The sequence below is a fragment of the Aedes aegypti genome, chromosome 1 (genome assembly GCF_002204515.2).
Source record: "Aedes aegypti strain LVP_AGWG chromosome 1, AaegL5.0 Primary Assembly, whole genome shotgun sequence".
Taxonomy (NCBI): domain Eukaryota; kingdom Metazoa; phylum Arthropoda; class Insecta; order Diptera; family Culicidae; genus Aedes; species Aedes aegypti.
In genome coordinates this window covers 302922187-302942252 of record NC_035107.1, presented here as the reverse complement: position 1 = coordinate 302942252, position 20066 = coordinate 302922187, and the positions used below count along the sequence as shown (strand labels likewise).

Genomic DNA, 20066 nt, shown 5'->3' with positions numbered 1-20066 from the left:
GCGTCAATATCTACAAAATCCTCATCCGCTTCGTCATTCAGCTCCGGTTCATCCAAATCCATTTTATATCTGATTCTGAGGTTATGTAGCGCAACACACACGTTGATGATTTGAGTTGCTTTTTCCGGCTGGTAATGCAACTGTCGTTCTTTCAACATACATCTGAAAGTATTCTTAAACACTCCGATTGATCTTTCCACAGTAATCCTGGTCTTAGAATGTATTCCGTTGAATCTTGTCTGTCGTTCATCGGTTTGTTCTCCAGTACGAAGAGGTGTAATCAGAAATGGTGTTAGGGGGTAGCCAGCGTCACCTGCAATGAAAATTTGCATTTCAACATAAATGCAATATGACTTAAGTTACATTTTTACCAAGTAACCAAGAGTTTCTCTCTCCGTTTGTATATTCCTGTTGCAATAATTGATTTAGTACAATTCCATTCCAAACAAATGAATCGTGAGAGGAACCCGGGTGATTGGCGTCCACATATCGGATCAACAGATTGTGATCACATACCTGCAATAATAATGTATGAGTTAATTCAATGAACTGCTGTTTAAGTTTTACAACTTACCAACATAACATTTAGACTGTAGAACCCTTTTCGGTTGTAAAATAGGTGTTTGTCATGAGTTGGAGCTATTATGCTCACATGGGTTCGGTCTACGCAACGGATGACTCCTGGAAATCCCGTTTGTTCGTAAAAGCCCTGTTTTATGATATGCTTTTCACGTTCGTCGGTTGGGAAAACGATTTCGACGGGGCATATTTCCTTCTCAAGTATGTCCAAAACTAACTGCAATACTTTTGACATCGTAGGTTGCGCCAATCCAACATATCGATAATTTCCAACACCCCTCTGTTAACTTCCTTCGGAAAAGAACCTCAAAGAAGCCGCTAGCATAATCAATGGAGAAACTGCAGTTGAATGACTAGATGGTTTCAGTTTCGTATCAATGATTTCCAGCAGGAGTGAAAAAATGTCTTTTGACACTCTAAACAATTTGACAAAACTAAGAAATATGCCATTAAACATAGATGTCGATCAATATATATTCGAGAAATAAACTTACGATTTTTCTGTTTGATCTAGTGGATTAGAGTAATCCCTTATACGCCTACGTTCTACGGCAAGATTGGCATACTCCTCGTCGTCTTCACTGTCAGTATCAAACCAAAGTTCCACGCTCATGATTGAAACAAAAACTGAACTATCCCACCTTTTTAGCAACAATTAAGCAAATAAGTAATGAATACTCTTCTACTTTCATATGTAAGAAAGAACAACGAACGCAGCAAGTGACAGTTTGTGGCTTCCGATGTTGCACTATAAACATTGCGATTATGAATACCACTACACTGCAGTTGTCACTCCACTGAGTTCATTTTCAATCACTTCACCGTCCGTGACAACGGGAATAGACCAAAACAAGTGAAGTGATTGAAGGGTGAAGTGTAAGTGAACGTGAAAGTGATATCCATAATAGGGCCCTATATACGTACTTGGCACGACTTTTTCAGACTTTCTGCGATCAGATATACGATGCCACAAAATTTGGATGGAAATTTAAAAAAAAAGTTTCCAGCTAGTCTCGAACGCGGGACCTCTAGACACCTTACCACTGTACCACCAAGGGTTACATGTTCGGTTAGTGATTATTTGCCAATATTAATACATGTTTCATGTACAGCGACGCATACTTTGTTGTTCTTTGAGACCCATCGTCAGCAGATACAATGTTTGGGTGGCAATTTTTGATATATTATTGCGATTTCATACAATGCTTTCTGAATTGATATATGATCTGTCAGTTTAAATAGCATAACGTGATTCTATGTTGCACTATTTACGACATGTTTTGTTGTCAACACAGATTGTCGTTAATGGATCGTATTGGGGATTTATATACAACTTGTATTGACATTGATAAAGTTTAATTTGGCATCTTGTGCGATTCTAATTTTGGACGCATGAATATGTGATTTAGGATGCACATTCTTATACGATACGTGGTTCACTGGGTTGATACTGGGTTATTACTGAAATTCTTCACCAATATCATAAGTTAAACTTAAAAATTTCAACAATAATCGTTGTGGCGCCAAATCATAATTATTCCTTAAGAAATTATTAAGTTTTTTTTGCCTCAGTGTAAGAATCCGGGGCCCGGTGCGGGCCGCACCCCCTAGCTACGCTACTGTGGCACCGTTGTTTTCAGATTTCCCGGAGGAGGGAAAGAGAGCGATTTTCTGATGATGTCACCGTGCAATGATTCGTTCTCAGGCAGTTGTTTAACAGCGATGTTTACTCCTAAACTTAGAAGCCGAAATTTTGACAAATCTTTGACGTTTACAAAGTGAGTCAAATATGTTTGATTTTACTCAAAAGTGAGTAAGGTCATTTTCTTTCATGAGTGAGTAAAAAGTTACTCACTTTGATAAAATAGAGTTACTAACTTTTGACAGCTAACTTGAACCTTCAAAAGTGAGTCAAAGTTACTCTCTTTTGAGTAATTTGAATGGGCGTGTACCGTGAGGGAACGAAATCCGCACACCTAAGAAATGAATCTGAATACGTCCACTTCATACAAAACGCCTACTATTTATATGAAGTGTACGGATTTTGAACCTGTAAGGATTTTGGTCCTCCACTGTATATCTTTTTGCAATGCAATTCTAATTAAAAATAAGGCAATTTGACGTTTGATCACTCTTCTCTTTCCCGCAACAGAGCATAAATGGATTGTTTTCATACAGAAACCGTTTCCGTATGAAAACAACAAACAACAAATTCCATTTGATCTTGTTGCTGGAAAGAGAAGGCTTAGAGCCTTATAGAGACAAACCAAAAAAATCATTTGATAGCAGCAAAATAGTCATTCGTAATGACTTCCCTAGAACTGATGGACATTTTCATGATTTGAGTGAAATGCGCGACACATTTCGCGGGACACTTTTCAGCGCGGGACAAATATTCAAAATGCGGGACTGTCCCGCGAATAGCGGGACGTCTGGTCACTTTATATTAGAACCTTCAACAATTGGCACCGGACCCTAAATATTGCTGCTTATTACTAAACAAATTTTCTAGCTTGATTCGGTTTTGCTGCTAGTACAAAGACTCTTTTTTATAGTTTTCTGGGACTAACCTAAAATCGAAACAAGAATGGCACTAGATTTCCGTCGCATGCTCAAATATCAGTTCATTAGAATAATCAAATCGATTATGTTTGATAAGAGGCGTGCCTTCGCTGAGATGTAAGTCTCTATGAAGGGTGTAAGTGGTGGGATCTTTTCGTCACATTCGATTTTCCCATCAATGTCTAATGTCAATGTCGCGAACTGTTCAGAAATTGATACTTCATTACCCATCAATTACAATGGAGTAATGTGTCATGACACTGATGATACGGGTAATTTCACAGTAGATCAAAATAATAGTCGCAGTGGCTCATACGAACAGAATAAGAAACATATAAGACGTCTCTAATATTATATCTAACATTCGTGCATGACTGATATATATCCTCTGGTTCTAAGGGATACAAATCAAACCTCGTTTTCAAGGCTTAAAGTCCAAGACATTGTTTATGTTTGAAATCATTATGAGAAATTCTCAAATTGTGCAATACCCTAAGCTCCAAATATTATCGTATTAACTTCTGATGGATATAGAGAAAGCTCTTTATGCTTTTTTTGTGGAATTCACTCAAATAAATAGCTTATTGACGTTAAGGTTCCATATCAAAAACAGCTCGGGTTCCACAAATTTCCAGTTAGATCCACCATTTCTAGCGAACACTCACCGCCCGAGCTCACTATCAGTGACGTACTGAAGCTTTTATGGTGAGAATTCCCGCTTCCAAAAGATGAAAGTGCAACTGTTGATTGATGTAATTGCGATATTTTATAACGACCACCTACCGGGAGTATCGCCAAATCTTAATGCCCATTGTTGCGCACATGTCAAACCTCTTACGACGCAGAGTTTCGTTATCTTATCGAATCCGTCACTCCGTACGTCTATTTTCTATCGGATATTTTGCCATTAGCGTTCGATTTGCAACTAAGCGTCTCTATAAAAGAAGAATCGGTCACTTATCGGAACTTAGTCTTGCTTCAGTCTCGATAACGGTAGCACCCAACAGTCAAAATGTTCAAGTTCCTCCTGATCGCCGCTCTGGTCCCAGCCATCCTGGCTCAGACCCCAGTCCGACAGTGTACGTAGCACTTGATCCAGCTTATCAGGTCGATTACTTCACTAACCACTTCCTTCTTTTCCCCATCAGGCCCCAACGGAGCTGGTCTGCCCCAGTCGGTGGACATCAACGGATGCACGAGCTCTCCCTGCCCGATCCAGAATGGAGCCCCCATCCATGCCGTAGCCCGCGGAATCACCAGCCCAGTGGCCACCAACGGAATGTCCTCGTACATCGTGATCCGCCTGGCCGGTCTGCAGATCCCCTTCCCGATGCCCGATGGACTGGAGGATGCTTGCGCCGTCGGAACCGCCCCTGGAACTTGCCCAGTTTCGGCCGGACAAACCTTCGACTACACCCTGGACCATGAAGGCCAGGCGCTGGCTCTGACCGGAGTCACCGTCCAGGTTGAGGTCGGTCTGCGCGCCGATGACAACAGCGTGATCGGATGTCTGCTGTTCGATGCTACCATTATTGGTTAAATAAATGTGATTAAGTTTTTTATTTAATTGATTGTTTGTTTATACCTTTTTCTTCTTCGATCTTTTGTCACAGACTCGAGAATACTATGTTTTTACCTTCTTCAGGGAGGTTGAAAACTTCGCCAAACATCTTATACAGAAATATTTTACAAAAAGTTCTAAAATGTAGACATTCCTCTCTGATTTCCTTCAGATATTTTTCTCAAAACTTTTGTTAGAAATTCTTTCGCAAAAATCATCAAAAGTCCTTCAGAAATGTTTAGGAATTATGGTTTTTGGATCTCTCTCTTAAATATTTGCATTGAACGATTAAGAAATTAGGATTTGAAAACCTTCAGTGGAAATTTATGAGGAAATTTGTGAAAATAATCCGGGAATCCTTTTGATTTTGTAATAAGCCAACCGTTAATGTAATCTATACAGAAATGCTTAGCAAAATAACCAAAATAAGTATGTCCGCAAGTATGCAAAAATCTGTTTCTTCAACGATTTGTTCGTCAAAGTACAGGGCCGTTTCAGTAATAATTTCTTGCATAATAACGGCACTGTTTAATTTATTACCCGTTATAAAGAATGGAAATATGATGTAAAGCCTATACAATTCACTTCAATTTTTCTGTAAGATAAATTCACAGGAATTTATCCAAGAAGAACAAGAAAATCTGCAGTAAGTATTCCAATAGGTAGTTAAGGTAAGGTTTTTTTTCTGAACTGAAGTTCAGTTGGAATTCCTCGCCGAATCATCCATCAAATTTCTCCAGAAGTTATTTAAAATCTTTTTTGTGTGGGTTACTCCAGAAGTTCTGTTATAAATTCCTCCCAGTACTCCATAAAGAATAGTTTTACGCCAAAAACGCCTACGGAAATTTCCTCCTGAAACATTGTTTTTACAGGATCCAACAATCCTAAATTTAAGAAAACAAAACATCAGATCTACAGACATCTGATAGCTCGGATAGACCTTGGAATATTTTATGTATTATTTTGAGCTTAATCCTTAAAAATATTCTCAAATTTCATTGAAAATATATGGAGTGATATGTAGAGTAATGATCAAATCAATGAGTTTATAAAAAAATCTCTGCAGAAGTTTCCTTTGTTTCCTTAAAAAAAAGTGCTTGCTAAATCTCTGATAGAATTTTAGGAATAATACTAGTACGATATACCAGTTGACACTACGGTATGATGCTCCGAAGAAATCCTCAAACAAATTTATCGGAATTTCTTTTATATATTTTCGCGGAAGAGAGTTTGAAAGAATAGCTAAAAGTATTCCACTTGGAATTTCAAGAGAATGTTTTTTTTTTAAATATTTTCAAAGAAAACAATAAAAGCATTTTTGAAGCAGTTCTAAAATATATTTTTTTCGAGACTTTTTTGAAAAAATGCGAGAGAAGAACATCTAATTGGAGTTGAGAGTAACCTTAAAGAAAACTTGCAGAACTTTCCATAAAAAATATACAGATAGAATATCTCAAAGATTTCGCTAAGAATATTTTTCCAATTAAATTGCTAGAAAAATTTTGACGTTTTTTTTTCAGCAATGCTTGAGGAATTTCCAAGTATTTTATGAGCGATTCGTTGAAGAAACATTAAGAGAAACTTTAGGAAGAACCTCAAATGCAACAATGGATAGATTGATGGTAAACTCTGTGATAAATTTGCTTAAAGTAGTCTTGCTAGGTATTCCTGAATACAGTTCTGACGAGACTCCTGGAATTTATTCTGACATTTTTTGAAAAATCGTCAGTTATTCCAGGAGATCCATAATACAACATCTTTAGAATATTTTATACTAACTTTTGGAATTTCCATATAATAAGTACGAAAAGGGTCTTCCAAGAGCATTTATTTAAAGAATTTCTGAAGCATTCTCTGACGGAATTTGGCAAGAATTTCTTCCAAGCAATGTAATACAAATTCTTACCTGAATTCCTGCAGAAGTTCTATGAAAAATCTGATTCATGATGATTACATGTTCCCTGAATTATTTTCTATGTAAATTCTAAAAGGAACTAAGTAAAACTGGTGAAGATACCACTGAAAAAAAAAATTGGGGTGGGTAATGTCTGTTACGCGGGGTTAACGTAGGACTACTATGGACACAACTTCGATCAATTCTGGTCAGACTCTAACAACAGTGTGGTAACTTTTTGCAGATGATAGGATGTTTGATGATAGATTATAGGTGCTTTGATTGTGAGTATTGGAATTGAGGGAGATCTGTCATTTGGTTTGAAAGCTTTTTCAGAGTTTCGGATTTCACGACACGATCGCATGACATTAACTACGCCATGTGATTTGCTGCATTTGATTTTAAGTCAATTGTCATAATTGTAATCTTCCTTTATAATTCAGAATGTAATGGTTTGTGAATTTAAGAAAAGTGAGGAGCTCTCCGTTAAGAGAAGTATCTCAATCATCGATATCGTCATCGCTACCGTAAATTTCAATTTGCCGTATTGTCAATTCTTCTTCATCTTCTTGGCATAACAACTTCTCAGCCTAGTGTTCAATGGGTACTTCCACATTTTCACATTCGTACATCGTGTGGCAGGTACGATGAGACTTTATGCCCAGGGAAGTCAAGGAAATTTCAAATTACGAAAAGATTTTGGACCGACCGGGAATCGAACCCAGACACCTTCAGCATGGCTTTGCTTTGTAGCCGTGGACTCTAACCACTCGGCTAAGGAAGGGCCCTATTGGCAATAGTCAATTATTCATAACAAATTAGATATTGTGTGATGCTACGAGATGAATTAAGATATTATACCAAGTATAGTACACATTTGTTGGCCCTGAAAAGGGCAGATTGAATTGATGAATCAGAGTAACACGGACACATTTTGACGGCGTACTGGTTGAAATCCTTCTCGCCCGATGAGATTTGCATTGGCGATGACGATGGGCGCTTCAACAAGCGGCTTAGGTCGATTTTCTTAAGCCATCTCGTACTAATCTTCCGTTAGCGCACCGATTCCTGCAGGGCCAATTCTGAAAGCGTGAGTCAATTGACTGTTTAACGAGAAACTAGTAGCGTTCGAAACGTCTCTATCTCTCATATAACGCAGGGTATTAGAATTAAGTTGGAGGTGATGATTTCGCATTTTGGAAGAAAACATCACCTCCAAACACCAGCGATTTTGTGGTGGGATGTTGACGTTTGATCACGAATAGGGTAACGACTGTTTTTTTTTGTGATCTAACAATTATAACCGTTGGTTCCATTTTAGCTTGTTGGCTCCACCACAAGATTGAAATTTCCGTATTTCCATTTTCCTTAATCCCAACCCAAACTATCCCTGTCATAATAATACGCCCTTTTCAAATAAAAGTGTCTACTAAAACCAGCATGGAGCAGGGGCTGCATTCAATGGCTTGGTGTGTGTAAGAACTCGGCTCCACTCTCACGTTCCACACTGTTTGAGTGGCGACCTCACCGTATAACAGTTTGAACTGACAGGCCAAAACATAAATCGGTCGCTCAATATCCACTCACAGATGGAATCAATAAATATAGGGTGTCCGGTTGCATTTCCGGCACAAAGAAACGTACAATGTGAATTAATGTTGCTTGTTTGTTCTATAGTAATTGTTCGTTTGACTGTTGTATATAAGGCCAGAATTTCTTATCTGGATTTCTTTTCCGATCGTGAACGTTGAACAGAATAGTAGTACGCGCTGTGGGCGGAAAGACGGGCAGACACCGGAATAAAATCCCAGGAAACGTGAATTTAACGCGAATGAAAGATAAAATACCGCGGACTACTTTTACTTACAAAGTGCTCGTTTATTTACTCTTACTGACAGTATCTTATACACGGAAAGAAAAAACAATATTCAGTTTTTATTCTTTGAATCAACTTTCTATCGGGGCGTATTCACGCTATCGGTGCTAAATACCAACACGCGCGTGTGTAAATTTTAAACTTGTATGGTTAAAAGCATTGTTAGTAAAAGTTAGTATGAAGGTGTTAATTGTTTGAAAGTCATGCAGTTGTTAGTACGTTATAAAAGCTTAACACGAAAAGAACACCGACAAACAAGTTAAAAGTGATATAATCCAGAAAAAGGTCCGATGAGTGGGCCTTTTTCTGTGTATTTCTTCTCCAACCATCAGAAGTGACCTGGAAGTAGTTTTCCCGGATGATCGCGTCGTTCATCGATCGGAAAGTGATCCCGCCATTCGCCGGCAGATTTCATCATTGCCTTCACCGGCACAATCAGCGTCTTTCGCTACCAGCATTCGAAGGCTCCGTCGACATCTTCAATAGTTGGTCCCGACAACCGACCAACTACAAATCCGGCCATCCCCAATGAACCCGAGACCCACATCACCACATCACGCACATCCGGATCCGGAACAATGAGAGCAAGTACCCTAAATTATGTGACGTCACACAAATAAATAATTGTAAAATGCTAAATGTATCAGTTGTAGCCCATTTATTAAGAGCACAGCCCTGAATAGTGATAGTTTCCTCATTTTTGTGTTTTTCCGTTTTGTTCCGGTCTCATAAAGGAGTCTCTGAGCCTCGCTGTCCTGTGTTCAGTCGGAATTCTCTTTAGTTTAATTAGTCAGCCTTTGGGCAGGTTTTTGTGACTGTTTTATCACTATTATCTTACTGTGCTGTGTTTGTGAGAAAGAACGAAATTGATTCCTGTTTCTAGAGTGCCCTCAAACTAGGGTGGAACATGACTGTTCAAGCCATCCTCAATAAACGACCCTGTAGATTTCCCCTTCCCTGAGCTTGTAGGCTACACAATACTTTTTGAAACCATAGAAAAATAAGTTTTGTGCATCGAAAATATTATGAACTTTGTCCATAATAGCTGTTATACATATGAAGTTTGAATTAACCGAATAAATTGCCGTACAAGCTGGCAAACTTTCATACAAGTTGACTGAAATGGTCAAATTTAGCATTTTCAATAATCAATATCTCAAAAACTAGACGTGCTATGATATTTTTTAAAACGGCAATGGGTTCAGAAACCTTTCATTGAGTAAATAACGGTATTTTGATGTTTGAGGCAAAAACGTGTTCGGCAGTGTTATTCGCAATTTGGAAACTACATCGAAAAAGTGGTGATTAGAAATCAAGCGTAATGTGAATGCATAACTTTTTGTGTTTAGTTCTGCTTCCGAGGTGCTTTCTTTGCTTCATAATTTCGTTTTTACTACCACTGAAAATTGACTTTTCGTTTTTGAATATCGGCCTATTTAGAAATCTTGTGCGATTTCACAATCCGGACGCTGGATTTGCAGCAGCTTGATGATCAAGAGCTCTGTGGCACAGGTAACGAGGAGCAGAGCAGGTTCAGCGGAGCTTTAACCAGCTCGAAAGCGAAAATAGAATGAAACCGAATTCAACGAAGGAAGTATGCTTTATACCCTTAGAGTAGCAGATGATGTTCCTCCTCTTCGAATTCTTCGCTTTCTGTTCTCGGAAATAGGCTACATGAAACTGATGTCTTGGCAAGGGATGTACAAGATGAGTACACGCAAAAAATTGTGCGGTAAAAATAACCATTTTAGGGAATTTACTTAAACGCTCGCACCGGCAATTTTCAGCAGACTAAAAATGCGCTTGGTTTTACCATGTCTGCAGTCGAAATCAGATTGGTAAAAATGATTTCTGTCGAAAATACCAGTAATGTGGTGGGATTTACCGTAAACATAGTAAAATTCCATGGTAGTTTTAAGAATGGGCGTAGTCAGCTAAAATAGTATTTTTTACTACAGTATTTTTTCCCGTGTATTATGCTGTTATTGTAGCCCGACGGCACTGCAGCAGCGTCCTCGGAAACATCCTCAAATTGCCGTATTGTAGATTATTCGTAATAAATCAGATATTGTATGATGCTACGAGATAAATTAAGAGATTATAACAAGTAAGCGGTAAGAACATTAGAAAATATTTCACAAATAACTCTTTAGTACACATTTGTTGGCCCTGAAAAGGACCGATTGAATTGTTGAATTCGAGTAACACGGACACATTTTAACGAGGCACTGGTTGAAATCTTCCTCGCCCGATGAGGTTTGCGGTGGTGGCATCTTCGGGGTCTTGTTCATCTCGGCGGTCTTTAAAACTTGGTGGGGTTTTGCTTAGGAATTGTCTTCTTGTGGGCTTCGTGGCCTTGCGGTTAGCGGCGTCAGTCGTTTAGGCGTATTGTGCCACGAGGTGTGGGTTCGATTCCCGCTCCAGTCGGTGAAAACTTTTCGTCGAACGAAAAATTCATCGCTGGGCTACTGGGTGTTTCGTGTTGTCCGTTGCCTAATGTTAGTGATTGTTTAGTCTGTGCAGCCTATGTGCTGAAGACGGTGTAAATTGTCTTTTTTTTTTTTCTTTTTCTCCTCCTCTTTCTCGGATGCTAGCCATAGCCACAGCTTCCCAGGATTGCACTTCACTCTTGCCGACAATCGCAGATGTAGTTTCCGCCGATGGATTTTTCGATCTTCTGCAAGGAGGAATCGTTTCGTTTGCTAAGGGATGCGATAGCGACCACAACTATCTCATTCTCCTGTGGACTGGTTCCTCTTCTTGTTCTTGGTGGCGGCAGCGGTGATGGCTTTGGCTTCGGACGGCATCTTCTCTCGGTTGGATGACGGTCAGTTTGATTTGAGCGAAGCAAGACAAACGGGAGGCTCCTTCGCTTTCGATGTCTGTGCCTGAGAAGCACGGCCGGTCAGAACAAGCCGATCTGTTGCCTGCTGAGATGCGATCCAAGCGGAGCGTGAAAAGCAAATGACGTCAACTTTTTTCTAGCACCCCTATTTATAGATTTGCTTGAAATCAACGTTCTTTTTTAAAACAGTTATTAAACTATTTGGAAAGGTATGTGGGATTCAGTAAGTAAACGACATGAACCTTTAATGCCTTGTCTTTCGATTGAGGTGCACTGAGGCAAAAAAACTTAATACTTTCTTAAGGAATAATTATGATTTGGCGCCAAAACGATTATTGTTGAAATTTTTAAGTTTCACTTATGATTTTGGAGAAGAATTTCAGTAATGAATTTCATAAGTCAATCAATGAAATTCGGTAATACACGCAATGAAAATATCTTATTTCGAATTATCAATCGATAATACTGTTCGCCTTTTATTTCAGGCGTGCTAAAAAATTGACATGTTTTGATAACATGTGATCTGCTTTCGATTAACTTGAAGCCAACATCGAAAGCGGAGTAGTTCTACTAGCGATTGCTATGATAATTATTTCAAGTAATTGTTGTTAAAGAATTCAAAGCTCTCACTTATGAAACTTATGCTCCCATTTTCGAAATGTTTAAGCGTGCAATGAAACCATTATTTGGCTGGTTCATAAGTCTTGATTTATGGAAAACCTAAGTATTTTTGCCTCAGTGTGCTAATCAAGGAATTTCGTTAAGCCAGCAAAAAGTTATAAATGTTTAAAATATTTCATGCCAACGTAACGCTCTTGGTTTGGAAATTCCAATTTCACTCCTGTATAGAGAAGAAAGACGTAGTCCTACGTCAAAACTTTTTCTCATGCAAGCTGTTTTTTTTTTCAGAACATCCTGTGAAGTTCTTACAATATTTTCTGGGAAGCTAATGTTAAATATTTAGGGAGCACGTTAATTAATTGGTTAATTTATCTTACCTACTAAAGATTGCCCACACCAAAGTTTCCACTCATTTTTCAATTATTCAATTAAAATTGAAAGTCATCACTTGCTATGACATTGATCATTATTAGAATATTTATGTTTACTTAAAATGATTTAAAATCCAAAGTTTGGCTTTGTTTTATAATCACCTTAAGACTAAGTAGCCCGTCATTTGTTTTGGCTGGCATGTTGACTTCAGGACCCAATTTCAAGGTAATGAAACTCTGTTTTCATGTTTAACAATAATTTGGAAAAGTATCACTGTATGATGCGTTAACATGGAGAAAGTGTTGGTATTTTTCCATTAAAGTAGCTGAAAACCAACTGGTTATGATAATAAATCTTCGAGCTGTTTAGTAGTCGAGTCTAGTACACGACTGTCAAATGATACAGACTCTAGTGGAATTAAATGGTTTAGTACTAAATTCGGTTTTTTCATCTACTCAACTGATTATCATTACTATGACATCGTGGGATAAATTAGCAACAATCATCAAAACCATATACATATTCCAATGACGGCCTACTTGGCCTTTATCGTTATTAAATGTAAGCAATCCTAAATGTTTTACGCAATCTTTGTTTGACAAAGTAGATAAAGCAAACCCATTACAGTATACAAAAAAAACTTTGAAATCGTAGTCAGCTGAATGTCACAGAAATCAATTTGCTAAAAAGTGTCATTCCCAGTCAAACAACAATCGAACCGGAAAACCTCAGTCGAATCGATACCCGGCTCCAATTCCGTGCATCGCAATCACCATTGAATATTTGATAGATTTCCCCGACGACATTTAATGCCCTGGCAAAGAAATGACCGCTGTCGCGTCACCATTCCACGTCACGTCAACCGCAATCCAGGCATTAGGTGAAAGGCGAAGAACAAACAACCAGACAAACGGGAGACACCTTCGCAGCACGTCATTTCCGAGGGACCAATTCTTCAAGGAAATCAATCATATCGAACAGAAATTATATCCACCCCTAACCCGCCGTGCAAGTAAATTCTGTTTGTTTTCCAATTTCCCCTCGAGGGGTGGAATCACTGCCGCTCTGTCCGTCCGGAAATTGGCCCCAGGCAGCGATTACGCTTCCTAACCTACCTACCTGTTGACAGTCACCAGAGAGCTTCTTTGACAACTACTTACCCTAATCGCAGTTGGCCAACCATCCGTCCGTCCGTCTATTCTGTCGTCGTCGCACGCAGTAAGCCATGAAAAGCCAGAAGTGAATTGTGAACGAACAGTAAAACAATCAACCCCTCATCCAAGTAAACTGATTATATTGCTATTGCCTCTACAAGAAATAATGCGTATGATACAAAAAGAACGGTTGATGTTATACGATTCCGATGGTTTCCTCTACGATATGTGTGTGTACATATTTCGTTTCACTTTTACTAAACGCGTAATATCGTATACGTAACACGGTCTGGGGTTGCCTTTTGCTCTGTAACCATGGGCGTAGCAAAGAGATTTACGAAAAAACAAAATCAACTAGGATATAAGTTCTTACTATCACTATAATGGCAATAGTGGGAACGAAAAGTGATTTATAAAATGTTATTGGAAATTTCCTCAAAAATAGCTTTACAACTTCTTCAAAAAAAGTCTGTATAATACCTCGATAATTGGAATTTGTGTATGGGTTTCACCTGTTTCTATTGTTAGCTTTCCTTTCCAGATTATACTAGAAATGATTCAGGATGTTGAATTAAAAGATCTTACAACGTTTCTTGGAGAAATTTCGTCAGGCCATTCTTAGAGACCCTCGTTGCCTTTTTTGTAAGAAATAAACACTGAAGGTGTTCCATTAATGACGTTTGAAGTCACTCAACCCCTCCCCTCTTCGAAATTCTGGCTACGCCCATGCTTGTAACTAAAACAAGGGAAAGATTTGCTTTTGAAAATCGAAACAAAAGTCTTATAGTCCTATGGGAAATTCCTAAACAATCGCACTTTGGTTCAAAAGAGCGTCTAATTCGTTTATATTTGTTGGACAACGAGTGAGAGGGATGATCTCTATAACGGCGTAACTAATTTAGCTCTACACATGTCACGTTTTTGTTTGTTCTACACACGGTCATCTTCAATCCAAGCGCTGTTCATAACCTCTGTGGTGTCCCACGTGGTCTATGATGCGGGCGGCAGCCGTCGGTGTCGCTGCTGCATGCTCAGTAGGCGACGCATTCGGGTGAGGTGCACCGTATTCGGCCACATTGGCCGTCCCAGTAGGCTGTTCGGTTGCTGTGGAGACGGCGCTGGGTTGCGATTGGCTGCTGTGCTGCGACCAGATGGGTGCCGCTAGACGCGGTACTGGCCGCAGGACGTTCTGTCAGGTTTTGTCCCGGCCAAAGTGGAACGGTTGAAAGCTGGAAAATAACCAAGTAAGCAACTGTTCATTAGAGCGTCCAGAAAAAAATATTTCCAAGAAGTCAAGGTGCTCAACCCTGAAATGTAAGATATGGTTCGCTGTGTAAGTACAGCTGTTATTGAAACGAAATAACAACTGCGGGTGGTCAACATTTGTAGCTGAAAAACAGCATCTGTCTTCATTCTAACATTGATTATTTTCCTTGGGCACCCTAAGGGAAGCGCACCAATTTTCGACCCATTCATACGATTTTGGTCTGCTTTGTACGGAATCCGAAAATTAGCACAGAATTCTTGTAGGTCGAAAATTAGTGCTTTGCTCCTACTGTTTTTCTAGCTCAACGCATAAAATTACCTCTTCAGATAATCTTCGTACTGATGGTGACGGACATACTGGAAGGCAGACAGGCGTTCCCGTTGTTGAAGATAGAGTTCGCTAAGAGACTGCCAGCGTCGCTTTTCCACCTCGGAGTAATTCGCACCGGAATAGTTTCCATAGGCAACGGCGGCGGCAGCAAACGGAAACAGGCCGTTTCTAGGGAATGCCCCAGAAAGAGCATGGGTTGCTGGGACCGATGCGCCGGGTGCTATCGTGTGGTGACCGGTATGACCGCAGAAGATTGCCGCTGCCGCGGCTGCATTCTGGTGAGCTATTGTGGCTGCGGCGTTGATCAGACCGGGGCCGGAACCGTTCTGGCGACCAGATGGATCATGCCCCGTTTGGTGTGACTGGAGGTGTTTTTTCAGGTAACTTTGACTGTAAATGTAGAAGAAAATACAACAATGAAATGAATAATTAATCAGTACATTTGGAACATTTGGAAAGCAGATTTAGAATCTTCATGTACAGTAAACTTTCCTTAATTCGATGTTATAATGACCATCGGGTTACAGAACACAACACAAGTGGAAATGCGATCCTGTGTGACCATCGATGTAGCCATGTAAAACAAAGTTCTTCTATGGTACTTTAACTCGATATCGAGATACGCAATATCGAGTACAAGAGAGTTGACTTTAACGATTTCGACCAAGCTAGGAACAGAATACCGTTAAACCTCTATGTGTTGATTTCGAAGGGTCTTTCGACTCATGGGAATGTTGAATCGTGGAACAAAAATCTGTTGGAGAATTGCTTCAAAAGTCCTTCCTAGTATCTATGTTTTTTCGTTTATAGTATGGTCTCATGAGTCGATATCAAATTATGGAGCATTGACTTATAAGGGTTCAACTGTATATTAAAATATGTAAAACATTATAAAGCAACGGCAAACTTCATGTTGCCATCAAGTAGGCTGCTGTAAAACATCATGTAATCCCCCATACAAATGACACATTAGTATTCTCCTGTTTTCCCAATTATTCCGGAGACTTTCCCAAACTTTCTCCACGCACGATCACGTTCCCAGTTAAGAGTTCGTTGAGTAATAAGTTATTAACCCCTCTACCGGCAGCTTCACTTTTACTGCTAAAAAAAATTTTGAAATCGCGATAACTTTTTTGTTTCCCAATATTTTTGCACCATTTTTTCACAAGATCACAAAAACTCTACTAGTTTAAGAATCCGTGTCGATAATAATCATTGGTGATCTAGTTTTGAAGATGTTCCAATATTCTTTGGGGGACCGACATTCTCTATGTAAAATGTCTTTGGCGGCCATTTTGTTTTTGGTCAATTTCTCAAAAAAATAAAATGTGCTATACAATCTCAGGTTAAAAGGAGCTACTCTGAAAAAAACATAGAAATCGGTGCAGTATTTTTGGAGAATTCTAAAAATTACGATAATGCTCATTACTTAAGGACGGCTGCACCAAATTGTTTCATTTTTTCACAACATACTCGCATCTATGTATCATTTTGCGTAACGAATAGCCGAATACGATAAAAGTTCTGTTGCCTGAGATATTCACGTAGGTTATGACTACGCGTCGGTCCCCCAAGGAATTCTGGAATATTTCCGGATCCAGATGACCAATTATCAATATCAACACATATTCTAAAACAAGAAGAGTTTTTTGAGAGCTTGTGAAAAACTGGTGCAAAAATGTCAAGAAACAAAAAAGTTATCGCGATTTGGAAATTTTTTTAGCAGTAAAAATTTTAGCTGCCGGTAGAAGGGTTAATTGAGAGTTTTCTTTGCCAATCAACCGTAATGTCCGTATTGGTTTAGTATGAGTAATAAGTAGAATCGATCAACATTACAACAGCCTGCGAAAGAAACGGAATATGCTTAAACACCCTTTAGCCCAAGCCTTAGCAAAAAGATTGAAAAGTCCTCATTTTACATATTATAAGTAAGCGACAATCCAAAGACTTTTTTTAACGTAGAATTTCAAAATTTAACAAGCACATAGTGGAAGATATTTCCTGTTCAATCAAACCTTAAAAAATAATTCCACCGTGAAAGTGGTTTTCTGGCAAGCATAACACAATTTTCACAAATACTGCAGTAATTAGAACGCCTAAGCAGCATACACTCCCGTGCGTAAGTTTGGGTTCACCCCCTAAAAAACATGCAAAAGTGTTCTGGCCATATCTCTGTGATTACACGTCCAATTGAAACTCTCTAAGCCGCATTCGAAAGGCAAAGAGTTATTCTTACTTCGTATGTATTTTTCCAAAAACATTCTTTGAACTTTGTATACTAAATTTGTACTCAAAGCCGTGACATTTTTCAAAAAACACACTGAAAAATCATATCTAATTTCCTCAGTATTGGATCGACCAAAATTTTAAAACATGGTGTCATTAGAATCGTAATCTTATATACTTTGAAGAGCACTCATGAAATTTTGGCGGAAAAATCTGAAAAGAATTCAAAATCAATAAAACAGTCAGTCAAGTCATCGTGCAAAAGTTACGCGCCATTATTTGCGCTCAAAAAAGCTTTAAACTATTAAAATCGGTTGAAAAATGGCCGAGATATTGACAAAAATTATGTGCGTGCGGATCAGGTGAACCCAAACTTTTGCACGATTTGCATCGTACTGAGAGGTGAACCCAAACTTTTGCACGATGACTTGACTGACTGATTCATTGATTTTGAATACTTTCCAGATTTGTCCGCCAAAATTTCGTGGGGTCTCTTTAAGGAATATAAGATTACGATTCTAATGACACTTTGATTTGAAATTTTGGTCGACCCAATGCTGAGGAAATTAGATATGATTTTTTAGGGTGTTTTTTGAAAAATGTAACAACTTTAAGTAAAAATTTAGTATACAAAATCAAAAAAATGTTTTTGGAAAAATACATACGAAGTAAGAATAACTCTTTGCCTTTTGAATGCGGCTTAAAGAGTTTCAATTGGACGTGTAATCACAGAGATATGGACTGAACACTTTTGTATGTTTTTGAGGGGGTGAACCCAAACTTTTGCACGGGAGTGTAAATAGTTTCTAGAAGTGGTCAGAGGAACTCGGAAATATTCCTGTGGCCGGAGTTATTACGGTGGGTCACTGGGTCAGGTCGGTTGAAAAGGGCGTTTGTGCCCTGTCCGGGCAGCCAGGGCCCCGCCGATGCGGAAGTCCTGGTCGTACCGGAACCGGCGGACAACCTCTGGCACTTGTTCAGCAGTATTGGAAGAGGGACGCAAAAGAGGCTCACGTCCTATTCCCCTAAGGACAACGAGGGAAGCAAGCAAACGGAAACTGAAGCACCTGCCTCTGCCACCGTTCAGTGGGTGAAGATCGGGATGCCCAATTCCCCGAAGGACAACGTTGGAGGCAAGAGCCAAGGCGGAACGCTAGAAGACCCTGCCGAACGCTCTTTCAGTCAAGAACAACTGCTACAACTAAAATTCTGAAAACTCGGGAGCATATGCCAGCGTCTTCTTTATCTCTGCCAAGTTTGGGTCCCAAACTGGGACCTGCACTCGGTGGAGCTCTGTTGAAGACTGTAAACGGCCTGTTATTCGAATCAGAAAGTCATGAAATGGCAACAACCGATACCACACAAAGAACCCCTATCTACAACCCCGTTTCGGAGACATCTTTCATCGTCCACTTGGACTGGAGGCTATGAATGCACAGCTCTATGACTCTATGATTTGCTCCCGCAATTGAACTCAAGTTGCAGTTCTACCTGGCTGTTCCACAAACTACAACAACGAATACCTTCGAAGTCCCAGATCAGCAAACCCTGTAACTCTGGCGAATGTGGGACCTCTACTCCAGGCAGCGATATTGGAAACCACACACGACCCTCTATATCATGTTTCAGAAATTTCGGCAAAGGTAACAACTTGTCAGGGCACGAGGTAGTTAAAACTCTAACGGAGTCTGCATCTAAAAAGGAAGGCAGAAAAACAAGCCGTATTAATCGTTCAGTGTTTGCATTACAATGGAATATGAACGGCTACTGTAACAATCTTCCAGACCTAGAGTTACTGGTAAATGAAAATCATCCGGCAATCCTGGCGATCCAATAGACCCATCGCATTGACTCTCCATAATGAATAACACTCTTCGAAAGGGTTACCAAAGGTCAATCAAAATGAGCTCAAACTCGTACCAGTCTGTGGCGATTGGAAACTCAGCTTTGTGACTTGGTTGATCAAGTTCCAGAGCCAGTCGTTCCAACGTACGAGGTACTACTATCACAAATTTCGCCGTTCGCAAAAACCTCGCGATTTTTAACGATGGGGCACCTACGTTTATCCATGCATGCTTTTAGGCCTGGTCATGGCACAGGAACGACTAGGACAAATTCTAAATCACGGTAAACACAACAAGGTAGGCTGTTCCCACGTGTAAACAACGATTTTCAATCAAAACATGTGTCGTCATTCCTATCGCCAAGCATGGGGCTAGAAGTGTTACATCAAGGCAACCCATGAAATGTTGGCCTTGACAGAACAAATAATTTTTCAATTCATTATATGTCCAACCACCAAATAGAATAGACGTTAAACTAGAAACCACCTTTGTTTTATTCTACGGACGTATCATTTGGCGACGAAAAATAAGAATCCACGAACATGCCAGCTAATCAAGAACCTGGAATTCAAGATGTTATCCTTCAAATGGCCCAGCTTCTTCAGCAAATGGCGGTTCAGCAGCAACTTCCGCAGCATCAAAGTCAAGAGCAGATTTTGGAATCCCTGTCATCAAACATTACCGAATTCTCTTTCGATGAAGAAAACGGAGTCACGTTTGGTCGATGGTTTGATCGTTATCAAGACCTCTTCGAGAATGATGCCCGCCAGCTGGACGATGCCGCAAAAGTTCGTCTACTTCTCCGGAAGCTAGACACCGCTTCGCACAGCCGCTATCTCAATTACATTTTGCCGAAGTTGCCAAAAGAGGTCAAGTTTGAAGATACCGTGAAAATCCTCAAGAAAATTTTTGGTAATCAAATATCCACATTCCGC

At 39.5% G+C, this 20066-nt stretch overlaps 2 protein-coding genes and 1 long non-coding RNA gene across 3 annotated transcripts in view; 1 reads left to right on the top strand and 2 right to left on the bottom strand.

Moving 5' to 3' along the window:
• Positions 1-434: 434 nt before the first annotated feature.
• On the bottom strand, positions 435-1499 carry LOC110674219. The gene is made up of 3 exons (XR_002498743.1): positions 1074-1499; positions 575-1013; positions 435-516 (listed from the first exon to the last, which is right to left on the bottom strand). It is a non-coding gene; the product is annotated as an uncharacterized LOC110674219 (long non-coding RNA).
• A 2559-nt stretch (positions 1500-4058) lies between these two features.
• On the top strand, positions 4059-4710 carry LOC5579955 (mite group 2 allergen Tyr p 2). The gene is made up of 2 exons (XM_001658422.3): positions 4059-4220; positions 4290-4710. Exons 1-2 carry the CDS (start codon positions 4154-4156, stop codon positions 4679-4681), a joined length of 459 nt encoding a protein of 152 aa, XP_001658472.2. The 5' UTR covers positions 4059-4153; the 3' UTR covers positions 4682-4710.
• An 8966-nt stretch (positions 4711-13676) lies between these two features.
• Positions 13677-20066, bottom strand: part of LOC5579957 — a 36064-nt gene continuing 29674 nt past the window's right edge. The window contains exons 2-3 of the mRNA XM_001658423.2: positions 15050-15451; positions 13677-14693 (exon numbers count right to left, since the gene is read on the bottom strand). Coding sequence (XP_001658473.2) covers positions 14657-14693; positions 15050-15451 — 439 coding nt within the window. The 3' untranslated portion in view covers positions 13677-14656. The remainder of the gene's footprint in view (positions 14694-15049; positions 15452-20066) is intronic.